Here is a 22994-nt window from a genome sequence, read left to right on the forward strand (position 1 = left end):
CCAAGACCTACATTACAAGAAATGTTGAAAGGAACTCTTCTACCTGAACCAAAAAGACAAAAGAATATAAAAATGTGAGTATGATGACAGACAGACAGACAGTAGCAGGAAACTGTAACATGATTTCAAAATAGGGTTTTAAACATTTATAACAAAGTTTACAGAGGGTAAAAGCAATAAAGGAAAGAGAATTGCTTCTGTAATTTGGAAACAAAGGCACATCATAAGAAGGGAAGACAATTTGACTTTGGGTGAGGGGTATGCAACATAATCAAATGTCAAAATAACCTGGAGATGTTTTCTCTGTACATATGTACCCTGATTTATCAATGTCACCTTATTAAAATTAATAAAACAAACAAACAAAAAAACATAAAAGGGGAGAAAAAAGGATTGAACTTACACAGATGAATGGAGATAAGATGCAATCAGAAGAAAAAGAACTATTGTACATATGAAACTTCTTTTGTATAAAACTAATGGTAATCACAAAATAAAATCTAGAAATGAGACACATAACATAAGTAAAGAAAACAGAGGGAAAACAACTATAGCACCACCAAACTAAAATAGCACATAAAAACCATAAGGGAAAAGAAATAATGGAGATCTATAATAACCAGAAAAGGAAAGATAAAATGGCTGTAGCAAGTTCTTATGTATCAATAATCACCCTATGTGTAAATGTTGTAAACTCACCAATTAAAAAGGCACAGAGTAGTGGGACAGATTTTAAAAAAAGACGCAGCTATATGTTGCATTTAGGAGACCCAAACACAGACTCAAAGAGAAGGGGTGGAAGGTGATAATTCAGGAAAATCAGGTGTAGCTGTGCTTATATCAGACAAAATAGATTTCAAGATAAAAAGTTAACAAGAAACATAGATGGGCATTTTATGGTGATAAAGGGGACAGTTCATCAAGAAGATATACACTTATTGATATACATGTACCTAACTTGGGAGCATCAAGCTATATATATGCAATTACTAGCACATCTAATGGGAAAAACAGAGAAATATACAATTTTAGTAAGGTAGATAAATACCCCATTGACAGCAGCAGCAATGGACAGATTAACCAAATAGAAAGTCAATAAGGAAATATTAGCTTTAAATGACATATTAGACAAAATGGACATAATATTTACAGAGCTTTGCATTCCAAAATAATATATATTTTTCTCAAGTGCAAATGAAACATTCTCAAGGATAGACTATACATTGGGGCACAAAACAAGTTCCAGTACACTTAAAAAGATTGTAATCATGCCAAGTATATCTTTTGACCATATGGTATAAAACAGGAAATTAACAACAGGAAGAACAATGAACAAAGCACAAATATGTGGAGAATAAACAAGATGCTACTGAACAACTTCTGAGTCAAATAAGAAAAAGATAAAAAAAAAAAAGACAGTGTGGCATATCAAAAGTTTTGGGTTGCAGGAAAAGTGGTACTAAGAGGGAAATTTATAGCTTTACAGGCCTACTTTAAGAAACAAGAATGATCTTAATTAATCTAGCACTTCAACTTAAAGAACCAAAAAAAATGAGAACAACTGAATTCCAAAGTAAGTAAAAATAATGAAATAATAAAAATTATAGCAGAATTAAATGAAATAGAGAACAAAAAGACAACAGAAAAAATAATGAAAGGGCTAGTTATTTGAAAAGAAAAAATAGACCAATTTCTGGCTAGATTCACCAAGGAAAAAGGAGAAAAAATTCAAATTAGAGAAGTAATGAATTAGGAGAAGTTACAATGAACACTGCAAAACTACAAAAGATTATACAAGAATACTATGAAAGTCAATATGCCACCAAATTTGATAACCTGGAAGACATGAATAAATTCTTAGAAATATATAACCTTTCTAGCCTGAACTATGAAGAACCAGAAAACCTAACAGATTATTATTTCAATTTCCTTACTGTTGATCAATCAAAAATCTCCTATGAAACAAAAGTCCAGGACCTGATGGCTTTACTGGTAAATTCTACCAAACAGTCAAAAAATATTTAATTTCGGGGTGATGTCAGAGAAATGGCGCCGTAAGGAGCAATACCGATACATCTCCCCAAAATTTCAACAAGTTCTTCAACCAGAGACAGAAAAATCTATTCCTGGAGCGTCTAGAAGTCCCATACTGAACACGAAGGTATGATCAAGTGAAAAATTGACTAAATATATAATCAACCCCAAAGGAAATAGGACGAAGAAAGAAACACTCTGCCTTCTTCACTAAACTAAACAAGGACTGGTTTCACTTGGAACTGAGAGTATAGGTACTAGGGAAGGCAAAGGGTTGGTGAACAGAGCCAGGCTGCGGCACAAACATCTGAGCCAGGTTGTGGCACGGAAGTCCAAGCCGAGGAAAGACTGTGCTTGTGGGGACTCAGTCAACACAAGCTAACACTCGCGCCAAACCCAAAGAAAGGCAAGTGCAGCAGCCATTAGCCCCGATATCCTGGTCTCCTGGTCGGCAAGCGTAGATAGTGTGTGAGAGGTTCCTCCTAGCACCCCGGGAGTGGGCACCCGTGTTCCCGGACAGAGGGGCAGAATCAGGGGCCTTTCTGTGGGCTGTGACCGGAGTCTCGGTGTCACTCCTGGGCCCTGAAGAGCAGCGCATGGGGAGTGTGCAAAAGCGAAATTCCCTACACTTGAACTTCTCTGGGTGGGTGGGGCGCCTCACCCAGCCATACAAACTTACAGACCCGGGAAGGATTAGCTTAACCCACTGTCTGCTTGCCTCCCAATTGACCTATGTGACTCTAACTGACAAGATCTCTCTCAGTTCAGGGATCTAAGACAAGAGGCATGATATTCTTTAGTGCCTCTTGCTATGCTATGCACATAGAGGTTGGGGCAACTTCTGATTGGCAGAGTTTTCATACTCAGGGCTATATGTTAAAAAGAGGGATTTGGCAGCTTGTAAGTCCTCCTGCTTTGCAAACAGCGACTAGGGCATCTTCTACCCAGCCAAAACAGGTTACAAAGTGCCAAAAGCCTGGGGAAAGTGGTCCCAATGAGCACTGAGACATTCTGGATACGCCTAGAGGTGCATAGAAAGGCACCTTGAAAACAATTGGTTCCCAGCCCCGCCTGATTATGCTAGCAGCTCTGACTGATAGAGCCTTACCCAGAGCCCTGTGCTGAGTGGGAATAGAGTGGGGATTTGCCAGCTCTTTGAGCCTCTTACTCTCCAGGCAGAGGCAGCAGCAACCCCGTAGCTGGATCATCAGGCTGCTAATTCAGGAAGGAAAGACTAGGAGAGAGGCTCTGGGAAAATGAACTCTCTCATTGTGGGAGCCTGCAAATGCTAATGAGCCTCGACTGCCAATGAGACTGAAGCCTAATATATGACATCGCCATAGAGACTTATCAACTGCAAACCTCTACCTAAGCCTGACACAGGGGCAGAACCCGGGGTACAGAGTCACCGACCAGGAAGAGGGAGAGAAAAGAAAAAGGAAGAAGTTAACCTCTCAAAATCAAGAAAAATCCACAGACTTTATAATCTTTTCCATTTTATTTTATTTGTTCGTTTGTTCCTTTCATCTTCTTGTCTTGATTATTTTCTTCTTCTTCCACTTTGGTTGTTTAATTCTCTGCTGGTTTCACTCTTTCCTCTTCTTGAACTACACTACCCATAATTGTTACATCTCCCATTTTTTTCTTTTCTTCTTCCTTTCTCTCTATGAGGGTTGCACTCCAAAACCCTTAACTCTCTCTCTCTCCCTTTGTTCTTTTTTCTTCTTTTTGTTTTTTCCTCTTTCTTTTTTTCTCCCTCTATATTAGTTTCTTCTTTTCTTCTTTACTTTTCCTCTCATTCAACAAATTATTTTATTTGGGACTCAAATTTTTCTTTGTGGCACTTTGGGTGTTTTTTACTTTGTTTATTTTTTAACTCATTAGCAGTGCTCCCAATCCTAGCTCTCCATTTTATCTAGTTTTTGCTCCACTAAATACAATAGTAATTTTTCCATTTTTAATTTTTCCCCCTTTTTCCTGTTTCCCTCTTATCCCTCTCATTATATCTCTTAGTCAACCATCACTTAAAAGAAAATCATTTTATTCTTGACCCAATTTTTTTCCCTTTTTGCATTTTGTGGGTCCATACCCCCCCTTTTTTGCTCCTTTATCACTTCTCCCCAACTCAGGCCCTCCATTATAGGTAGTTTTTGTTCTATTTAGCACAATATAATCCACAGTTCATCACAATTTTTTCTCAAGAAGGAGGGGAGAAGAGAGAAGAGGAAAAAAAAAGGGAAATAAAAAAATTTTTTAAACTTTTTATTCTTTATTAATTCTCATTAGTACTATCAACAAAATCACCCTCAGATACCATTAAGGAAAAGGAAATCGAATATCATGGATACAAAAGACAGAGAGGTAGCACAGATAGATGAGGAAAAATATATGGAGAAAAAATTTAATATATTGGAAACCTTGGAGCTAAATGACAGAGAATTTAAAATAGAAATCCTAAATATACTCAGAGATATACAAGAAAACACAGAAAGGCAATTTAGGGAGCTCAGAAAACAACTCAATGAACACAAAGAATATATTATCAAGGAAATTGAAACTATAAAAACAAATCAAACAGAGATGAAAAACTCAATTCATGGACTGAAAAACGAGGTAACAAGCTTAGCGAATAGAACAGGCCAGATAGAAGGTAGGATTAGTGAAATAGAACACAAGAAACTTGAGGCACAATGGAGAGAAGAAGAAAGAGACTCAAAAATTAAAAAAAAAAATGAGAAAGCCCTACAGGAATTGTCTGACTCCATCAAAAAGAATAACATAAGAATAATAGGTATATCAGAGGGAGAAAAGAAAGAAAATGGAATGGAGAACATATTCAAACAAATAATAGATGAGAACTTCCCAAGCCTGTAGAAAGAACTAAAGCCTCAAATTCAAGAAGCAAACAGACACCAAGTTTTCTTAACCCCAACAAACCTACTTCAAGGCACATCATAATGAAATTAGCACAAACCAACGACAAAGAAAAAATTCTCAAGGCAGCCAGGGAAAAGAAGAATACAACATATAAAGGAAGGCCTATTAGATTATCATTGGATTTCTCAACAGAAACTCTACAAGCTAGAAGAGAGTGGACCCCAATATTTCAAGTCCTGAAAGAGGAACTTTCAGCCAAGAATACTATACTCATCAAAGCTATCCTTCAAATACGAAGGAGAAATAAAAACATTCACAGAAAAGATGAGGGAATTTATCATCAGAAAACCCCCACTCCAGGAATTACTAAAGGGGGTTTTCCAACCAGATACAAAGAACAAAACAAAACAAAACCATAAGTAAAAGCTCCACCAAGGACACAATAAAACCAAATTTAAACTGTGACAACAAAAACAAAAAAAAAAGGGGGGGGAGAGGATGAAGATTAACAGTAGCAAAGGATGATGGAGTGCAGAAGTACTCACAAGATAGTGTACTACAATGAAAATGGTAGAAACACTTTTCATTACTTAATGGTAACCACCCTTGAAAAAACCACCACAGAAGCACATGACTTAAAAAAGATAGCAACAGAGGAAAGAAGTGTGGAATACAACCAAACAAAAACAAAGGATAGAAAAACAAAACAGAAGAATCAAACAAGATACAAAATTAACAGAAAGCAATTTATAAAATGGCAATAGGGAACTCACAAGTGTCAATAATTACACTAAATATAAATGGATTAAACTCACCAATAAAAAGACACAGAGTAGAAGAATGGATTAAAAAAGAAAATCCAACTGTATGCTGCCTACAAGAAACACATCTAAGCAACAAGGATAAAAACAAATTTAAAGTGAAAGGCTGGAAAACAATACTCCAAGCAAATAACATCCAAAAAAAAGCAGGCGTACCAATATTCATATCTAATAATGCTGACTACAAGACAGCAAAAGTACTCAGAGACAAAAATGGTCATTCAATAAAAATGATTAAGGGGACACTGAATCAAGAAGCCATAACAATCCTTAATATATATGCACCAAACCAAGGAGCCCCAAAATATATAAGACAGCTACTTATTGACCTAAAAACAAAAACTGACAAAAATACAATCATACATGGAGACCTCAATACACTGATAACGGCTCTAGATCATTCATCCAGAGAATCAATAAGGATATATTGTCCTCAAACAAAAAACTAGAGCACCTGGATATGATAGACATCTATAGGACATTTCATCCCAAAGTGACAGAGTATACATTTTTCTCCAGTGTACATGGATCATTCTCAAGAATTGACCATATGTTGGGCCACAAAAATAACATCAGCAAACTCAGAAAAATCGAAGTTGTACCAAGCATATTTTCTGATCATAAAGCCTTGAAACTAGAATTCAACTGCAAAATAGAGGGAAAAAAGCCCACAAAAATGTGGAAACTAAACAACATACTTTTAAAAATAAATGAGTCAAAGAAGAAACAAGCGCAGAGATCAAAAGATATATACAGACAAATGAAAATGACAATACAACATATCAGAATCTCTGGGATGCAGCAAAAGCAGAAATAAGAGGGAAGTGCATATCACTTGAGGCCTATATGAACAAACAAGAGAGAGCCCAAGTGAACCACTTAACTTCCCACCTTAAGGAACTAGAAAAAGAAGAACAAAGACAACCCAAAACCAGCCGAAGAAAGGAGATAATAAAAATCAGAGCAGAAATAAATGAAATGTAGAACAGAAAAACTATAGAAAAAATTAATAGAACAAGAAGCTGGTTCTTTGAAAAGATCAACAAAATTGACAAACCCTTGGCAAGACTCACCAAGGAAAAAAGAGAAAGGACTCATAAAAACAAAATCCAAAATGAAAGAGGAGAAATCACCACGGATATCATAGATATACAAAGAATTATTGGAGAATACTACGAAAAACTATATGCCACTAAATTCAATAATCTAGAAGAAATGGATAAATTCCTAGAACAATACAACCTTCCTAGACTGAGTCAAGAAGAAGCAGAAAGCCTAAACAGACCAATTAGTAGGGAAGAAATAAAAAAAACTATTAAAAACCTCCCCCAAAATAAAAGTCAAGGCCCAGACGGTTATACTAGTGAATTCTATCAAACATTCAAAGAAGACTTGGTTCCTATTCCACTCAAAGTCTTCCAAAAAATTGAAGAAGAAGCAATACTTCAAAACACATTTTATGATGTCAACATAACCCTCATACCGAAACCTGGCAAGGATGGCACAAAAAAAGAAAACTACAGACCACTATCTCTAATAAATACAGATGCTAAAATACTAAACAAAATACTAACAAATCAAATACAACAACATATTAAAAAAATAATACATCATGATCAAGTGGGATTCATCCCAGAATCTCAAGGATGGTTCAACATACATAAAACGGTTAACGTAATACACCATATCAACAAAACAAAGAACAAAAACCACATGATCTTTTCAATAGATGAAGAAAAGGCATTCGATAAATACAACACAATTTTATGTTTAAGACACTCAGAAAAATGGGTATTGAAGGAAAATATCTCAACATGATAAAGGCCATATATGATAAACCATCAGCTAACATCATATTAAATGGCACATAACTGAAGGCTTTCCCCCTTAAATCAGGAACAAGACAGGGTTGTCCACTCTCTCCACTCTTATTTAACATGGTGCTAGAAGTTCTAGCCAGAGCAATCAGACAAGAGAAAGATATAAAAGGCATCCATATCGAAAAGAAGAAGTAAAGGTATCACTTTTTGCAGATGATATGATCCTATACATCAAAACCCCCAAAAAATCTACAAAAGACTACTAGAAACAATAAGCCAATACAGTAAGGTTGCAGGATACAAAATTAATATACAAAAGTCCATAGCCTTTCTATATGACAACAATGAAACATTAGAAAACGAACTCAAAAAAATAATCCCCTTCACGATTGCAACAACAACAGCAACAAAAAATACCTAGGAATAAACATAACAGAGAATGTAAAGGACCTATATAACAAAAACTACAAAGCATTGTTAAGGGAAATCGAAAAAGATACAATGAGATGAAAAAATATTCCTTGTTCTTGGATAGGAAGAATAAATATAATCAAAATAGCCATATTACCCAAAGCAATATACAAATTTAATGCAATTCCCATCAAAATTCCTATGACATATTTTTTAAGAAATGAAACAAAAAATCTTCAGATTTATATGGAACTATAAAAAACCCCAAATATCCAAAGCAATCCTAAGGAAAAAGAATGAAGCTGGGGGCATTACAATACCTGACTTCAAAATATATTATAGAGCCATGACAATTAAAACAGCATGGCATTGGCAGAAAAATAGACACTCAGACCAATGGAACAGAATATAAAATCCAGAAATAAAACCACATATATATGGTCAAATAATTTTTGATAAAGGGGCCAACAACACACAATGGAGAACAGAAAGCCTCTTCAACAAATGGTACTGGGAAAACTGGAAAGCTACATGCAAAACAATGAAACTCGACTACAGTGTCCCCTTGAACTAAAATTAATTCAAAATGGATCAAAGACCTAAATATAAGACCTGACACAATAAAGTACATAGAAGAAGACATAGGTTCTACACTCATGGACCTTGGTTTTAAAGAGCATTTTATGAATTTGACTCCAAAGGCAAGGGAAGTGAAAGCAAAGATAAATGAATGGTACTACATCAGACTAAGAAGTTTTTGCTCAGCAAGAGAAACTGATATCAAAATAAACAGACAGCCAACTAAATGGGAAATGATATTTTCAAACAACAGCTCAGATAAGGGCCTAATATCAAAAATATACACAGAACTCATAAAACTCAACTACAAACAAACAAACAATCCAATAAAAAAATGGGAAGAGGGCCCTGGCCGGTTGGCTCAGCGGTAGAGCGTCGGCCTAGCGTGCGGAGGACCCGGGTTCGATTCCCGGCCAGGGCACATAGGAGAAGCGCCCATTTGCTTCTCCACCCCTCCGCCGCGCTTTCCTCTCTGTCTCTCTCTTCCCCTCCCGCAGCCAAGGCTCCATTGGAGCAAAGATGGCCCGGGCGCTGGGGATGGCTCTGTGGCCTCTGCCTCAGGCGCTAGAGTGGCTCTGGTCGCAATATGGCGACGCCCAGGATGGGCAGAGCATCGGCCCCCTGGGGGGCAGAGCACCGCCCCTGGTGGGCGTGCCGGGTGGATCCCGGTCGGGCGCATGCGGGAGTCTGTCTGACTGTCTCTCCCTGTTTCCAGCTTCAGAAAAATGAAAAAAAAAAAAAAAAAAAATGGGAAGAGGACATGAACAGACACTTCTCCCAGGAAGAAATACAAATGGCCAACAGATATATGAAAAGATGCTCATCTTCATTAGTTATTAGAGAAATGCAAATCAAAACTGCAATGAGATACCACCTCATACCTGTTAGATTAGCTATTATTAACAAGACAGGTAATAGCAAATGTTGAAGAGGCTGTGGAGAAAAAGGAACCCTCATTCACTGTTGGTGGGAATGTAAAATAGTGCAACCATTATGTAAGAAAGTATGGTGGTTCCTCAAAAAACTGAAAATAGAATTACCTTATGACCCAGCAATCCCTCTACTGGGTATATACCCCAAAACTCAGAAACATTGATACGTAAAGACACATGCAGCCCCATGTTCATTGCAGCACTGTTCACAGTGGCCAAGACATGGAAACAACCAAAAAGCCCTTCAGTAGATGACTGGATAAAGAAGATGTGGCACATATACACTATGGAATACTACTCAGCCATAAGAAATGATGACATCGGATCATTTACAACAAAATGGTGGGATCTTGATAACCTTATACGGAGTAAAATAAGTAAATCAGAAAAAACCAAGAACTGCATTATTCCATACGCAGGTGGGACATAAAAATGAGACTAAGAGACACGGACAAGTGTGTGGTGGTTATGGGGGGGGGGCTGGGGAGAAGAGGGAGGGAAAGGGGAAAGGGGAGAGGGAGGGCACAATGAAAACTAGATAGAAGGTGGCCCTGGCCGGTTGGCTCAGTGGTAGAGTGTCGGCCTGGCATGCAGGAGTTCCGGGTTCAATTCCTGGCCAGGGCACCCAGCAGAAGCACCCATCTACTTCTCCACCCCTCCCCCTTTCCTTCCTCTCTGTCTCTCTCTTCCCCTCCCACAGCCAAGGCTTCACTGGAGCAAATTTGGCCCGGGCGCTGAGGATGGCTCTATGGCCTCTGCCTCAGATGCTAGAATCGCTCTGGTTGCAACAGAGCAACACCCCAGATGGGCAGAGCATTGCCCCCTGGTGGGCATGCCGGGTGGATCCCGGTCGGGCACATGCGGGAGTCTGTCTGACTGCCTCCCCGTTTCCAACTTCAGAAAAATACAAAAAAAAAAAAACTAGATAGATGGTGATGGAGGACAATCTGACTTTGGGTGATGGGTATGCAACATAATTGAATGACAAGATAACCTGGTCATGTTTTCTTTGAACATATGTACCCTGATTTATTGATGTCACCCCATTAAAATTAATAAAAAATAAATAAAATAAATAAAAAAATTATTTAATTTCATCCCTTCTTCAAAAAAATTGAAGAAGAGGAAATGCTTTCTAACTCATGTTGTGGGGCCAACATTACCCTTACACAAAAACCAGGGAAGGATAACACACAGAAAAGAATTGTAGGGTAATATTTCTGATGAACATAGGTCCAAAAATCCTCAAGAAAATATCAATAAATTGAAAACATTAATTTGTTAAAAAGATAATACATAATGATCAAGTGTGGTTCATTCTAGGGATCCAAGGATTTTTTAACATTGGAAATCAATTAATGTAATGTGCCACGTTAAAAAAGAAAAATTATATGATCATATCAATTGATGCAGAAAAAGCATTTGACAAGATACAACACCCATTTATGATTAACATACTCCATAAAATGGAGTAGAAAAGGAAAGCTCCTCAACATATATGATAAACCTTAGCTAATATACATATAATAACAATAAAAAACAAAGCTTTTTCTTTAAGATCAGGAACAAGACAAGGATGTTTACTCTCACACCATTATTATTCAACATACTACTGGAAGTCCTAGTCAGAGTAATCAGGCAAGGGAAAGAAATAAAAGGCATCCAAATTGGGAATGAAGAAGTAACTGTCACTAACTGCAGAGGACTTAATTCTACATAGAGAAGTGCTAAAGATTTCACAAAAAACTATCAGAAACAATAAACAAATATAGTTAAGTTGCAGGATATAAAATTAAAGTACAAAAATCTGTGCATTTATACTATCAATGAAATATTAGAATAAGAAATAAAAAATGTCAATCGATTTGCAATTGCAACAAAAAGGGTAAAATATCTAGGAATAAACATAACAAAGGAACTGAAGAAACTATACACTGAATATTATAAGACATTGTTGAAAGAAATGAAAGAAGACACAAAGAAGTTGAAAGATATTCCATGTATATAGATTGGAAGAATTAACATAGTGAATATTACCTAAAATAATATACAGATTTAATGCAATCCCCATAAAATTCCAATGGCATTTTTCAAATAAATAAAACCAAAAAATCATCATATTTGTATAAAATTGCAAAAGAGCCTGACCAGGCAGTGGCGCAGTGAATAGAGCGTCGGACTGGGATGCGGAAGGACCCAGGTTTGAGACTCTGAGGTCACCAGCTTGAGTGCGGGCTCATCTGGCTTGAGCAAAAGCTCACCAGCTTGGACCCAAGGTCGCTGGCTCGAGCAAGGGGTTACTCGGTCTGCTGAAGGCCCACGGTCAAGGCACATATGACAAAGCAATCAATGAACAACCAAGGTGTTACAACGAAAAACTGATGATTATGCTTCTCATCTCTCTCCATTCCTGTCTGTCTGTCCCTGTCTATTCCTCTCTCTGACTCTCTGTCCCTGTAAAAAAAAAAATTGAAAAATCCTGAATAGTCAGAACAGTCCTAAAAAAGAACAAAGCCAGAGGTATCACACTCCCTGAATTCAAAGCTATAATAATCAATACAGTATGATATTGGCAGAAAAATTAACACAGAGAACAATGGAATAAAACTGAGAGTCCAGAAATAAACATGGACAATTAATTTTTGACAAAGGAGCTAAAAACATACAATGGAGAAAAGAAAGCCTCTTTAATAAATGGTGCATGGAAAGTCACATGCAAACAAAATTAACTACATTGCTGTCTGACACCATACACAAAAGTATTAATTCAAAATGGATTAAAGACTTGAAAATAAAACCTGAAAACAATAAAATATACGGCCAACAAAAATTGGGTAATATTTTAAAATAAATATGAAGCGATAAAATATCCCCTAATTTTTGTGAGCAGAATACATGGAAGAAAACAGGCATGAGAGGAGGTGGAGGAGGATGTAGGTGGGATAAATGGTGGTGGGCAAAGACTTGAATTGCGGTGGTGAACACGCATTATGGTGTACAGAGATGTGCGGTAGAGTTTGGCATTTAAAACCTGTATAACTATGTTATCTAGTGTCACCCTAATAAATTAAATAATAAAGAAAGGCACTAAACTTACGGACCTTGGTTTCAGAGGGACTTTTGTGAACTTGGTCCCAAATAAATGCAAGGGAAGTAGAAGCAAAAATAAATAAATGTGACTATAATAAAAAGAAAACATCAATAAAATTTAAAGGCAATCAACACAGTGGGAAAAGTTATTTACAAACCATAGCCCTGAGAAGGGGCTAATATTCAAAATACACAAAGCACTCATACAACTCAGCAGCAAAAAAACAATCTAATTAAAAAATGGGCAGAGGACCTGAACAGATACTTTCCCCAAGAAGACATACAAATGACCAATAAATATATGAAAAGATGCTCAACTTCACTGGTTATAAGGGAAATGCAAATCAAAACTTTGATTAAATGCCACCCTATAACTGTTAGAATGTCTATCAATGAGAGAAGAAATAAATGTTGGCAAGAAGGTATGAAAAAGGAATACTTACAAACTGCTGGTGGGAATGCAGACTGGTGCAGCCTCTATGTAAAACAGTATGGAGATTCCTCAAAAATTAAAAATAGAGCTACAGTATGACCCCACAATTCCTGTTCTGGGCATCTACTTGAGTATTTGAAAACACTTATTTGTAAAGATATATGAACCCTTATGTTTCTTGCAGCATTATTCACAATAGCCAAGAAATGGCTACAACTTAGGTTTCCTTTAACAGATGAGTATATATGGAACACATCTTCTCTATCCAATGAAATACTGCATAGTCATAAAAAAGATGAAATATTGCCATTTGCCACTACATGGATGAATCTTGAGATTATTGTGCTAAGTGAAATAAATCAGGTGGAAAAGGACAAGAACCATATGATTTCACTCATATGTGGAATATAAAAAAGAAAGCAACAAATGAACAAACAAAAACAACCCTTATAGACACAGACAATAGTACGGTGGTTACTGCGTTACTAGAGGGAAGGGGGAGGTAGAAGAGGGTGAAGGGAGTCAAATATGTGGTGCTGGAAGAAAACTAGAGTCTGAGCTGTGAGCACAGAATGTAATATATAGATGTTGTATTACAGAATTGCACACCTGAAATATATAATGTTATTAACCAATGTACCTTAATATAGTAAATTTTAAAAAGAAAAAAATTTATTTTTTATAAGCTCTATTTCTAAAGGTAAGTGCTCTGAGCCTAAATGGAAAAGATAGAACAAGAAAAAATATTCAAAGCGAACAAACCTTTCAGTATTTACTAAAGTATTTTAGCAAATGGACTTTGGCTCAATTTAAGTCACAGTCAGATCCTGAGTCAAAAATGATTTCATGGATCTGCCCTATTCTTCAGTCTTAATGCCTCCATTGATTAGGCAACTGAGATTATGTGGAGAGAATATCATAACAGTAAAAATGAATGTCCTTTAGAAGTGCAATTTTAAAAAATGCTGAAGAATTTTTGTATGTCAAAGATATTCAAAGACTTTCTTTACTAATGTGAAGGATTTTCAGCTTTAATTACTCCTCCCATGCTCATCCGGGTGGATGGAAGTTAATCTTCCAGGTCATAAATGTTTTTAAATTTAATGGGATCAAACAGATGACTAGCACTAGTTTGACTAAGTACCTCATAAGAAGGAATTTGAGGATATCTCCAATTCCACGTAGGACGTGGACACTGAGAAAGTGATTCCCTGGGAAAGTCAAGCCCAAGCATGTACCATGGAAAGAGCCAAGGTCTCAGAACATGGCGGTGCTGGGTTCACATCCCACGCGCTCTATGGGTTCATCATTTATCCTCTTTGATTTCCTCACTTGCAAAGTGAGGATAACACCATTTAGAATAACTTACTTGATACACTTATTATAAAGAATAAAAAGAGATAACATCTCTAAAAGGCTTAGCGAATACCTGATATATAATACATATTTACTCCATTTCCCTGAATGATAGGTAAGGAGAATATGGAGGTTGGACTGAGGAAAATAAAGGTTTTCCTTCAACCAGTGTACTGGAAGGTAGAGTTAGTACTACTGGCTTTCCTGTAATTCAAGTGAGAAACTCTCTCTAAAGAGGCCCAGCGAGACTTAGGGTGTACCAAAACATAGTCCCAAGAGGAAATGTGGCTGACTGGTGAAAAGGAGCACACTGCAAATATCAAGCAGATCGACAGGTTCTAATACCGGCTCTGCCACTTTCCAACTGTGTGCCTTCGGCTAGCTATTTAACCTCTCTGCCTTTTCCCCCTGGATGTTAGGCAGTGATAATGACCTCTGTCTCACAGCCAGTGCAACAGACCATCCTCTGTGACTGGACTCTCCTCTCTCAAGGAAGGGCTCTTGTAGGAAGGGCTCATTCTTATGAGTATGTGTGTTCCCTCACTTGTCATAAAGAAGGAGACCAGGGGTCTCCTGACTCAGGAGGACCCCCAGCACATTGGCTGGGCTGACACAATCAGCTTCTCTCTCCCAGGAAGAACTAAATGATGCTTAAGAGGGTGCCCAGGGGGTAATGAAGATTCAGTGGAAAGTGAAGGCCAAAGGAAAGGCCACTTCCTGGCATCTACTCATCAACGCACAAAATTTCAGTCCACAGTAACTGTGATGTTATTTCCCCTTCATGCCAGAGACATTTCTGAATGAAGCATGTATTAAACAGTTTTCTCTGGAAAAGCCTAACAATTCTCATGGTAGCAATTTTAGTGTCATGATCTGAATATAGATTCAGGTTTAGGATTGCTTATTATTAACAAGTCCAACTAGGAAACAGCAGAGCTGAAACTCCACTTCTAACCACGCCTCTTTCTCAGACTATAGCGTTAGCCTAAGGAGTGGCTATTTCCTTAGCCTGTCCTCAGTGGGCTCAGCTCATTAAGGGTAGGTAGCAAAAGGCACTCAGCAAGGATTACATGTCATTTTTCTCATTAACTAGAATAGGAACTATGGTGGGGAAAATGGGTTTTTCAGCTCCTGCAATCTTAAGCCTTCAAGAAAGGAAACGGCCTCCTAAATGACAGTAAACACACAAAGAAATCCTCTCCTATTTTAGTATTAATCTCAACTATCAACCAATGTGTTTAAAGACAGAATTTTTACCCATCTCCACACTTTTCATCTTTCACAGTGTTTTCTTTTCTCTTTTAACTTCTTATGTAAGAAATATTTCCTTTTCTCTGCTTTATAAACCCAAAGGTAATTTTGATTTATATATTTTTAATAATTTTCATCCTAATTGAATTATCTTGGCTGAATGTACAAATGATTTTGTTTTTTGTGACAGAAAATTCATTTACATTCACTCATATTCTCTTTTCCTCCCGCCCGCCAATCGCTCCCAAACAGAAAGTTTCGTAGCTTGAAATCAACCAACAAGGTGATTAATGCATTTCAGACATCTGCTAAAATTTTCACACAAGCTGAAAAAACTCTGCACATTTTGGGGACACCAATAAGGACTTAGGTCAAAATACTATTCTTCCACTGCTATTCACTGTGCAGTGGGGCCACTTAAGCACAGCATGCAACTAGTACAAACACTCTTTTCCTTAATTTACATATGTGTGTGTGAATATATATGTGTGTATGTGCATACATAAATATAAATATTTATATATATATTTACATATATAAACAAACATATATATATATTTACATATATAAACAAACATATATATATATATATATATATATATATATATATATATATTTACACACACACATATAAAATCTGTGACCAGCAAAGTATAATCCAGGTTTCTTTTCAAAAGGACCAATGAGTTCAAATGCACATCTGGGTATGGCAGAAAACACGCAATTAGACAAATTGGATTTAAGAGTTACGTCAAGTCTCGTCTGAGCCAGTGAATGAGAAGCTGAATGAAACGTTATGATTGCTGCTCTGGTGCCTCGAAAGGACAGAATATGTGGATATGTGTGTTTTGGGCAAATAAAAGGCTATTACTGGGAGTTATGGAGTGTAGTTGGCATTCCATGAAAGTTAGACTCCACAGTGTTTCAAAGTGGGCTGTGCTGGGAATAAAATGTTGTCCATGGCTTAAAGAGGGAGTTTGCTAGAGATGTGCCTAAAATGAAAGATATGGCAAAGCTAATTTGGAGTTATATTTCTGGGAAAAAAATGAAAGTAGAAAAATTTACATAATAAGGAACTTTTCAATAGGTTGATAAAAATTCTTAGAGAATTCTAAGTATGAGGGATACATTATATATTATTTCCCCACTAGAAGTGAACCTTTCCAGCTAAAGCAGGTATATTCTGGAGAAGATAACAAATAAAGTCTATAGCTTCAGAATTTTTTACCAAGAATACTCAAACCAATGACTAAGTATTGAAGATAAGCCTTTTTATAGGATTAAGAAGCTGGAACTAAATTACCACACTTTCCTATTTGCAAATAATCTTATTTGCAAATTTGTCTCAAGGCAACAGAATGAAAAGTAGATATTCTCTCTCAACAGCTCCCTGAAATAAATGGGATAAAAAAGTGATTGCCTGAGAGTCCTAATTTATTTATTTATCTATCTATCTTTCTTTCTTTTGCGAGAGAGACAGAGAGAGGGACAGATAGAGACAGACAGACAGGAAGGGAGAGAGATGAGAAGCATCAATTCTTTGTTGCCAGCACCTTCCTTGTTCATTGATTGCTTTCTCATATGTGCCTTGACAGGGGGACTACAGTAGAGCAAGTGACCCCTTGCTTAAGCCAGAGACCTTGGGCTGCAAACCAGAGGCCATGGGGTCATGTCCATGATCCCATGCTCAAGCCAGCAACCCCACACTCATGCCAGTGAGCCCGTGCTTAAGCCGGTGACCTCAGGGTTTCGAACCTGGGTCCTCTGCGTCCCGGGCTGACGTTCTATCCACTGTGCCACTGCCTAGTCAGGCTGAGAGTCTTACTTTCTTAAAACACCCTGTATTAATTGACAAAAATACCTATGAGTGCCTATGACACCAGTCCTTATGGTATCAGAGGCTTGTCTCTCAGTGTGCAATGTAAAAATATACCCATAAAATCCTTGCTAATAATAACTTCTTGTCTGTTGATGCTGTCTAATTATTAAAATCTCTATTACCAATCTCAAGTTTAATTTGTTAAACTTATAAAAAAATCTTTTGAACATCTCTAACTTGCAAGGCACATGCTATAGACCAGACATGGCCAACATATGGCCCGCGGGCCGAATCCGGCCCGCATAATGAGTTTATACAGCCCATGATTAAATTTTTAATATTCTCTCCTACTTTAAATCTCAGCTGCACAGAAGCGGAAGCGTCTTTGATTATTAGAAATTGAGATATTTAAGACGATAGTGATACAAGAAAAAGAATTCCGCATGTGACTAATCTAGGGTTAATGTCCAATAATTAGTTGAATGGATTTGCAATACTTCTTTACTTTAAAAAAAAAATTCCATTATAAAGATTTACAACTTTTGTACTCATCTGTACTTGATATGAACTGTTTGACATTTAGCGGCGATGTGAAACCCACATTCTTTTTTTTTTTTTTTTTTTTTTTTTCATTTTTCTTTTCTGAAGCTGGAAACAGGGAGAGACAGTCAGACAGACTCCCGCATGCGCCCGACCGGGATCCACCCGGCACGCCCACCATGGGGCGCGCTCTGCCCACCAGGGGGCGATGCTCTGCCCATCCTGGGCGTCGCCATATTGCGACCAGAGCCACTCTAGCGCCTGGGGCAGAGGCCACAGAGCCATCCCCAGCGCCCGGGCCATCTTTGCTCCCATGGAGCCTGGCTGCGGGAGGGGAAGAGAGAGACAGAGAGGAAGGCGCGGCGGAGGGGTGGAGAAGCAAATGGGCGCTTCTCCTATGTGCCCTGGCCGGGAATCAAACCCGGGTCCTCCGCACGCTAGGCCGACGCTCTACCGCTGAGCCAACCGGCCAGGGCGAAACCCACATTCTTTTAGGTGAAGTTTGCCAGTGTGCACCCAAGGTCAAACAATTCGTTATTTTTGTGGTCAAGTGTGCTGAATCAAGTGGCATTGTAGCATAGACAATAGCTGCAGTTGATAACTGAAAACGTGTCCAGGCTGTTTGTAAAATGAAATAATTGTTTTATTTACAATATAACTCCTTAAAGCTCATTCTATTAATTAAATATTGTGATACAGTTTGGATATTTATATGGTATGTAATTATATTTTTATTAAAATAATATTGTATATTAAAATTTTTTTTACTCACTTATATTTATTCATAAACAAATTACATAATAAAAATTTGTTTACTTAAACAAATTGTTTTTATATTTAACATTTTTTAATTTTAATATTTCATCCGGCCTGTGAGAAAAGTTTTTTTTTTGTTTTGTTTTGTTTTTTCATTTTTCTGAAGCTGGAAACGGGGAGAGACAGTCAGACAGACTCCCGCATGCGCCCGACCGGGATCCACCCAGCACGCCCACCAGGGGCGACGCTCTGCCCACCAGGGGGCGATGCTCTGCCCATCCTGGGCATCGCCATGTTGCGACCAGAGCCACTCCAGCGCCTGAGGCAGAGGCCACAGAGCCATCCGCAGCGCCCGGGCCATCTTTGCTCCAATGGAGCCTTGGCTGCGGGAGGGGAAGAGAGAGACAGAGAGGAAAGCGCGGCGGAGGGGTGGAGAAGCAAATGGGCGCTTCTCCTGTGTGCCCTGGCCGGGAATCGAGAAAAGTTTTCTTTTAATCTGGCCCAGGGGCAAAAACTGTTGGCCACGCCTGCTATAGGCAGTGGCAAGTACAAGAGGATAGCACCATCCCACAAATTTATAATCTAATGAGACAATGTGTTGTTGCAATTTTGCCACACACTTGATGGTTGTGCAACAAGATTTTTTTTTAGTCTGATGATATAGAAAATTACTTTGAAAAGTATATTATGCTTGTTATTTAAATGGGAATTTTTTTTTTAATGTAACCATTTTGGGAGCAACCATTACAATAAAGTATTACATGATGCCATTAAGCTTCTGATCAAGTAACTCTGTTTCTGCATCATAATGGCCACAGCAGTTGTGAAAAAGTCCTTATTATAAATCTGACAAAGACCCTTAATGGCAAGTAAAAAAAATCCAATAATGACAATTAACTACCAAGGTTTCTCACGTTTGACAAAACTTTAAATTCTTGTCAACAGTTGTCTATCAAGTTATCAAATTGCAAATGCCCTATTTGGAGGAGTAAACCCCCCCTCTATTTATTTATATATGAGAAAGCTTTCTGAAGTTGTATGTTTGTTAAGGATAGAGCAATAGATAATTCCTCTAAGAGGAATGAAGGTTGGCAGAAGTACAGCAAATGTGATTGTTATGTGGCTAGCTTCTGCTTCTCAGTCTAAAATTCTTTTCGAGAGAGAGAGAGAAGGTGGTCTCACACATCCTAAAAACTTTCAAAAATGCCAGAGAGGGCAGGGGCTCAGTAAAACTTTATTAACCTAGGTTAAAAAAAAGCTCTTTATCCTTGAGCAAGTACTGTATCCTAATACACCCCAGACATAGGGAAGGATATTTGCTGCTGATCAGTGAATGTTCATTGAATTTAAGTACTTTATGGACTTTTTCAGCTCAATAACCATCATAAATCCTTTCCTCGTTCTAATGACAGACCACAGAGAAATGTCTTAAATAAAACATTTCATTTACTCTGATCATTAATAATTTTGTGATATTATGTCTTAAATAAAAATTCAATAAGACAAAAAATAAAGAGAATGAAAGAAATAAGTAAAAGTCATAGTTCATTCTTTGATGTGCTTCTGACTTTAATTCCTACCAACATGAGTAATGCTAGAAATAGTGAATACTTTCTATTGTGTTAGCACTAAAGAGTTGTTAGTTCTGAACTGATAAAACTTTTCTCCAAACCTGAATATTTATGGAAAGAATTCCTAGTCTGTAAAACCAAATTCAATGTTGATCTTGTTAGAGGGACTAGGAGTAAGAACACAAACATAGACAAATAAGAAAATAGAGACTTACTGTATCACGTTGTCTGTTATCTTTCCCTGATATTATCAAGAAGTAGTTCCATGTCAATAGTAACAACAAAACCAGTGGTATCATGTAGAGCTCAAAGTTCCAGACAACAAAGAGAAAGAGCTGAAAGAGAGAGAAGAGAGAAAAAAAGATGAGTTACTTCTAAATTTCATTAAATGTACTCTCTTATCCATATTCCACTTCAAAAAACACAAAGCTAAATGCTTCAAAATGGATTTATCTTGAAAACAAAGCCTTGAAACTTGTTAAGCATTTTTCTAAAAGCACAAGTGACCCCTGGAAAGTCACAGGTAAGAGTTTTACTTTGTTTAATTTGAAAAACTGATATCATCACATTGTCAATAAGGCAATTTAAAATTTTCTCTTTCAGTGAAATTATTGTTAGGTTGAACAAAATAAACTAAAAACAAGCAAACAAACAAACAAAAAAGACTGCAAAATAAGCTTCACTACATTGTCAGAAATAGCTGGTCTATCTGCCTTAACAAGAAAGATTGAACCACTACTTAATATCAGGGGCTTTTTAAAAAAAAAAAAAATCTCACTTGGATAACACAATGGGCAAGCATAATAGGCGGATGAAAATAGCAAGTCTATACAAGAGAGCCTCAGAGATATCACCTTATGAATGAAAGCACTGCTACCAACAAGTATAAAAGAGGTTGGTTAACATTTAGCATTAACCACAGAAATAAAAAAGCTATTTCAAAAAAAAAGAGGAGTTTTACCAAAGAAAAAATTTAAATATCTATTTCTATTATCTTTTAAAACTACCTACTTCTCTAAGTCTATAGATGATTTTTAAAAATTGTGAGACAAATATATTAGATAACTCATGTAGGCAGGCAGAAGGAGCCGTTCTAAGAGCATCACATTGTAAATAACAAGCATTGGATATAAAGTACAGTAAGTCTCTTCCCCCTCCTCCACCAGACTCTTAGCCTGGACAGATCTTTGAGATTTTCTGGGTCTGTGGCAGCTGCTGCTAAATTAAGGCCATGTGAAGTCAGACAGTAGTTGAGCTCCTACTCCTGATGCTAACCTTTGGCACCAACCCTATTCTCTGTTTCGTTTCCTCCTCTGTAAAATGGCAATGTGAAGAATATCTACCTCTGAGGCTGTGAGAATTAAACAGGTGAAACATTTTAAGGATTTAATACACTGCTTAGTATCCAGTAAGTGTTCAAAACATATTTTCTGTAACTGATATTCATATCTCACAAAAGTCAGAAGGTAAATTATCGACTATGGTCGTCAGGTGATGCACATTTTCATAGTGAAAACTAGAAAGTCATTGGCCTGCTAGGATTTAGCTGAACCACAATATAACTGGGACTGTTAGCCAGATGTAACACAAACACCTTGCATTTAATAGAACAGAAAGGATAGGAGCTTTACCCTAAGAATGCTTGTGTTGGGAACAGCAGCCTTCTTAATAAACCTCAGCCAACTCTACAACCTGGTAAATAGCAGAAAAAATTAAACTGTGTGAAATAGTAGAGAGACCCCTGGCTTACAGGCAGAAAGATAGGTTCTGAGCCTTAGAAAGTTACTCTGCCTCACTGTTTTCATTTCTAAACAGATATCTATAGATCTAATCACCTCTAACATACTTTCTCTAATATTTAAAGTGACTTTAAAAAATTATATTACTGTACAATTAGAGTTTTTAAAAATTTATTGAATTTTTTTGTGACATTAGTTAATAAAATTATACAGGTTTCAGGTGCACAATTCTATAATATATCATCTATATATTAGGGTTTTTAAAATGTGACATTAAATTTTGAAAATTGCTGAATTAGTTGATATTCATAACTCAGATAGACACCAAAAGCAGAAATAATGGTTTAGTAACCTAAGAAATGAATTTTGGACAGCATTACATGGTAACTATAAAGTCAAGTTTCTGAATAGAAAAATCTCAAATATGTCAATGCATCAAATGAGCCATATCTTTTTTTTCACAAGTGAAAAATTTCCAGAAAATATTTCCCTTTAAGGTTTAAAATTTATGCAAAGTATAAAAAGATAATATAAATTATTGTTGACTGATAATTCTATAAAAATGTATTTTTAAAAGTAATTCTTTATTCAGGAAGTGAATTAAGACAAATCTGGCAGACATAAACACATGTAAAGGGAAAATTATTTTTGGCTAGAATCCATACTAATTCTTTACACATTTCTTTATAAAATTTAGGTAATCAGTATAATATAAGCTCTTAAGGGTAGGCACTTTTCTTTTTGTTCGCCGTTCTATTACCAGGGCCTAGAATAGTGCTTGCGGCACAATGGGTGATTAAGCAAGGAGACTGTGATATTAAATAAATATATATTTGTTGAATTAATAAATAAATGGACATTGGGTTCCCAAGTCATTTAATGTGAGTCTTCTGAATTATTTGTATTAGTAAATTGCCCTACAGAGCTACTGTATAAAACCAGGTGACTTTAGGAAACTGTAGACA

At 36.9% G+C, this 22994-nt stretch overlaps 1 protein-coding gene across 6 annotated transcripts in view; it reads right to left on the reverse strand.

Moving 5' to 3' along the window:
* Window positions 1-22994, reverse strand: part of MCTP1 (multiple C2 and transmembrane domain containing 1) — a 579350-nt gene that overhangs the window by 97486 nt on the left and 458870 nt on the right. For all 6 annotated transcript variants that reach the window (XM_066381864.1, XM_066381863.1, XM_066381859.1 and 3 more), the window contains one exon: window positions 20506-20625. In XM_066381864.1, coding sequence (XP_066237961.1) covers window positions 20506-20625 — 120 coding nt within the window. The remainder of the gene's footprint in view (window positions 1-20505; window positions 20626-22994) is intronic.

The sequence above is a fragment of the Saccopteryx leptura genome, chromosome 4, assembly GCF_036850995.1.
Source record: "Saccopteryx leptura isolate mSacLep1 chromosome 4, mSacLep1_pri_phased_curated, whole genome shotgun sequence".
Taxonomy (NCBI): Eukaryota; Metazoa; Chordata; class Mammalia; order Chiroptera; family Emballonuridae; genus Saccopteryx; species Saccopteryx leptura.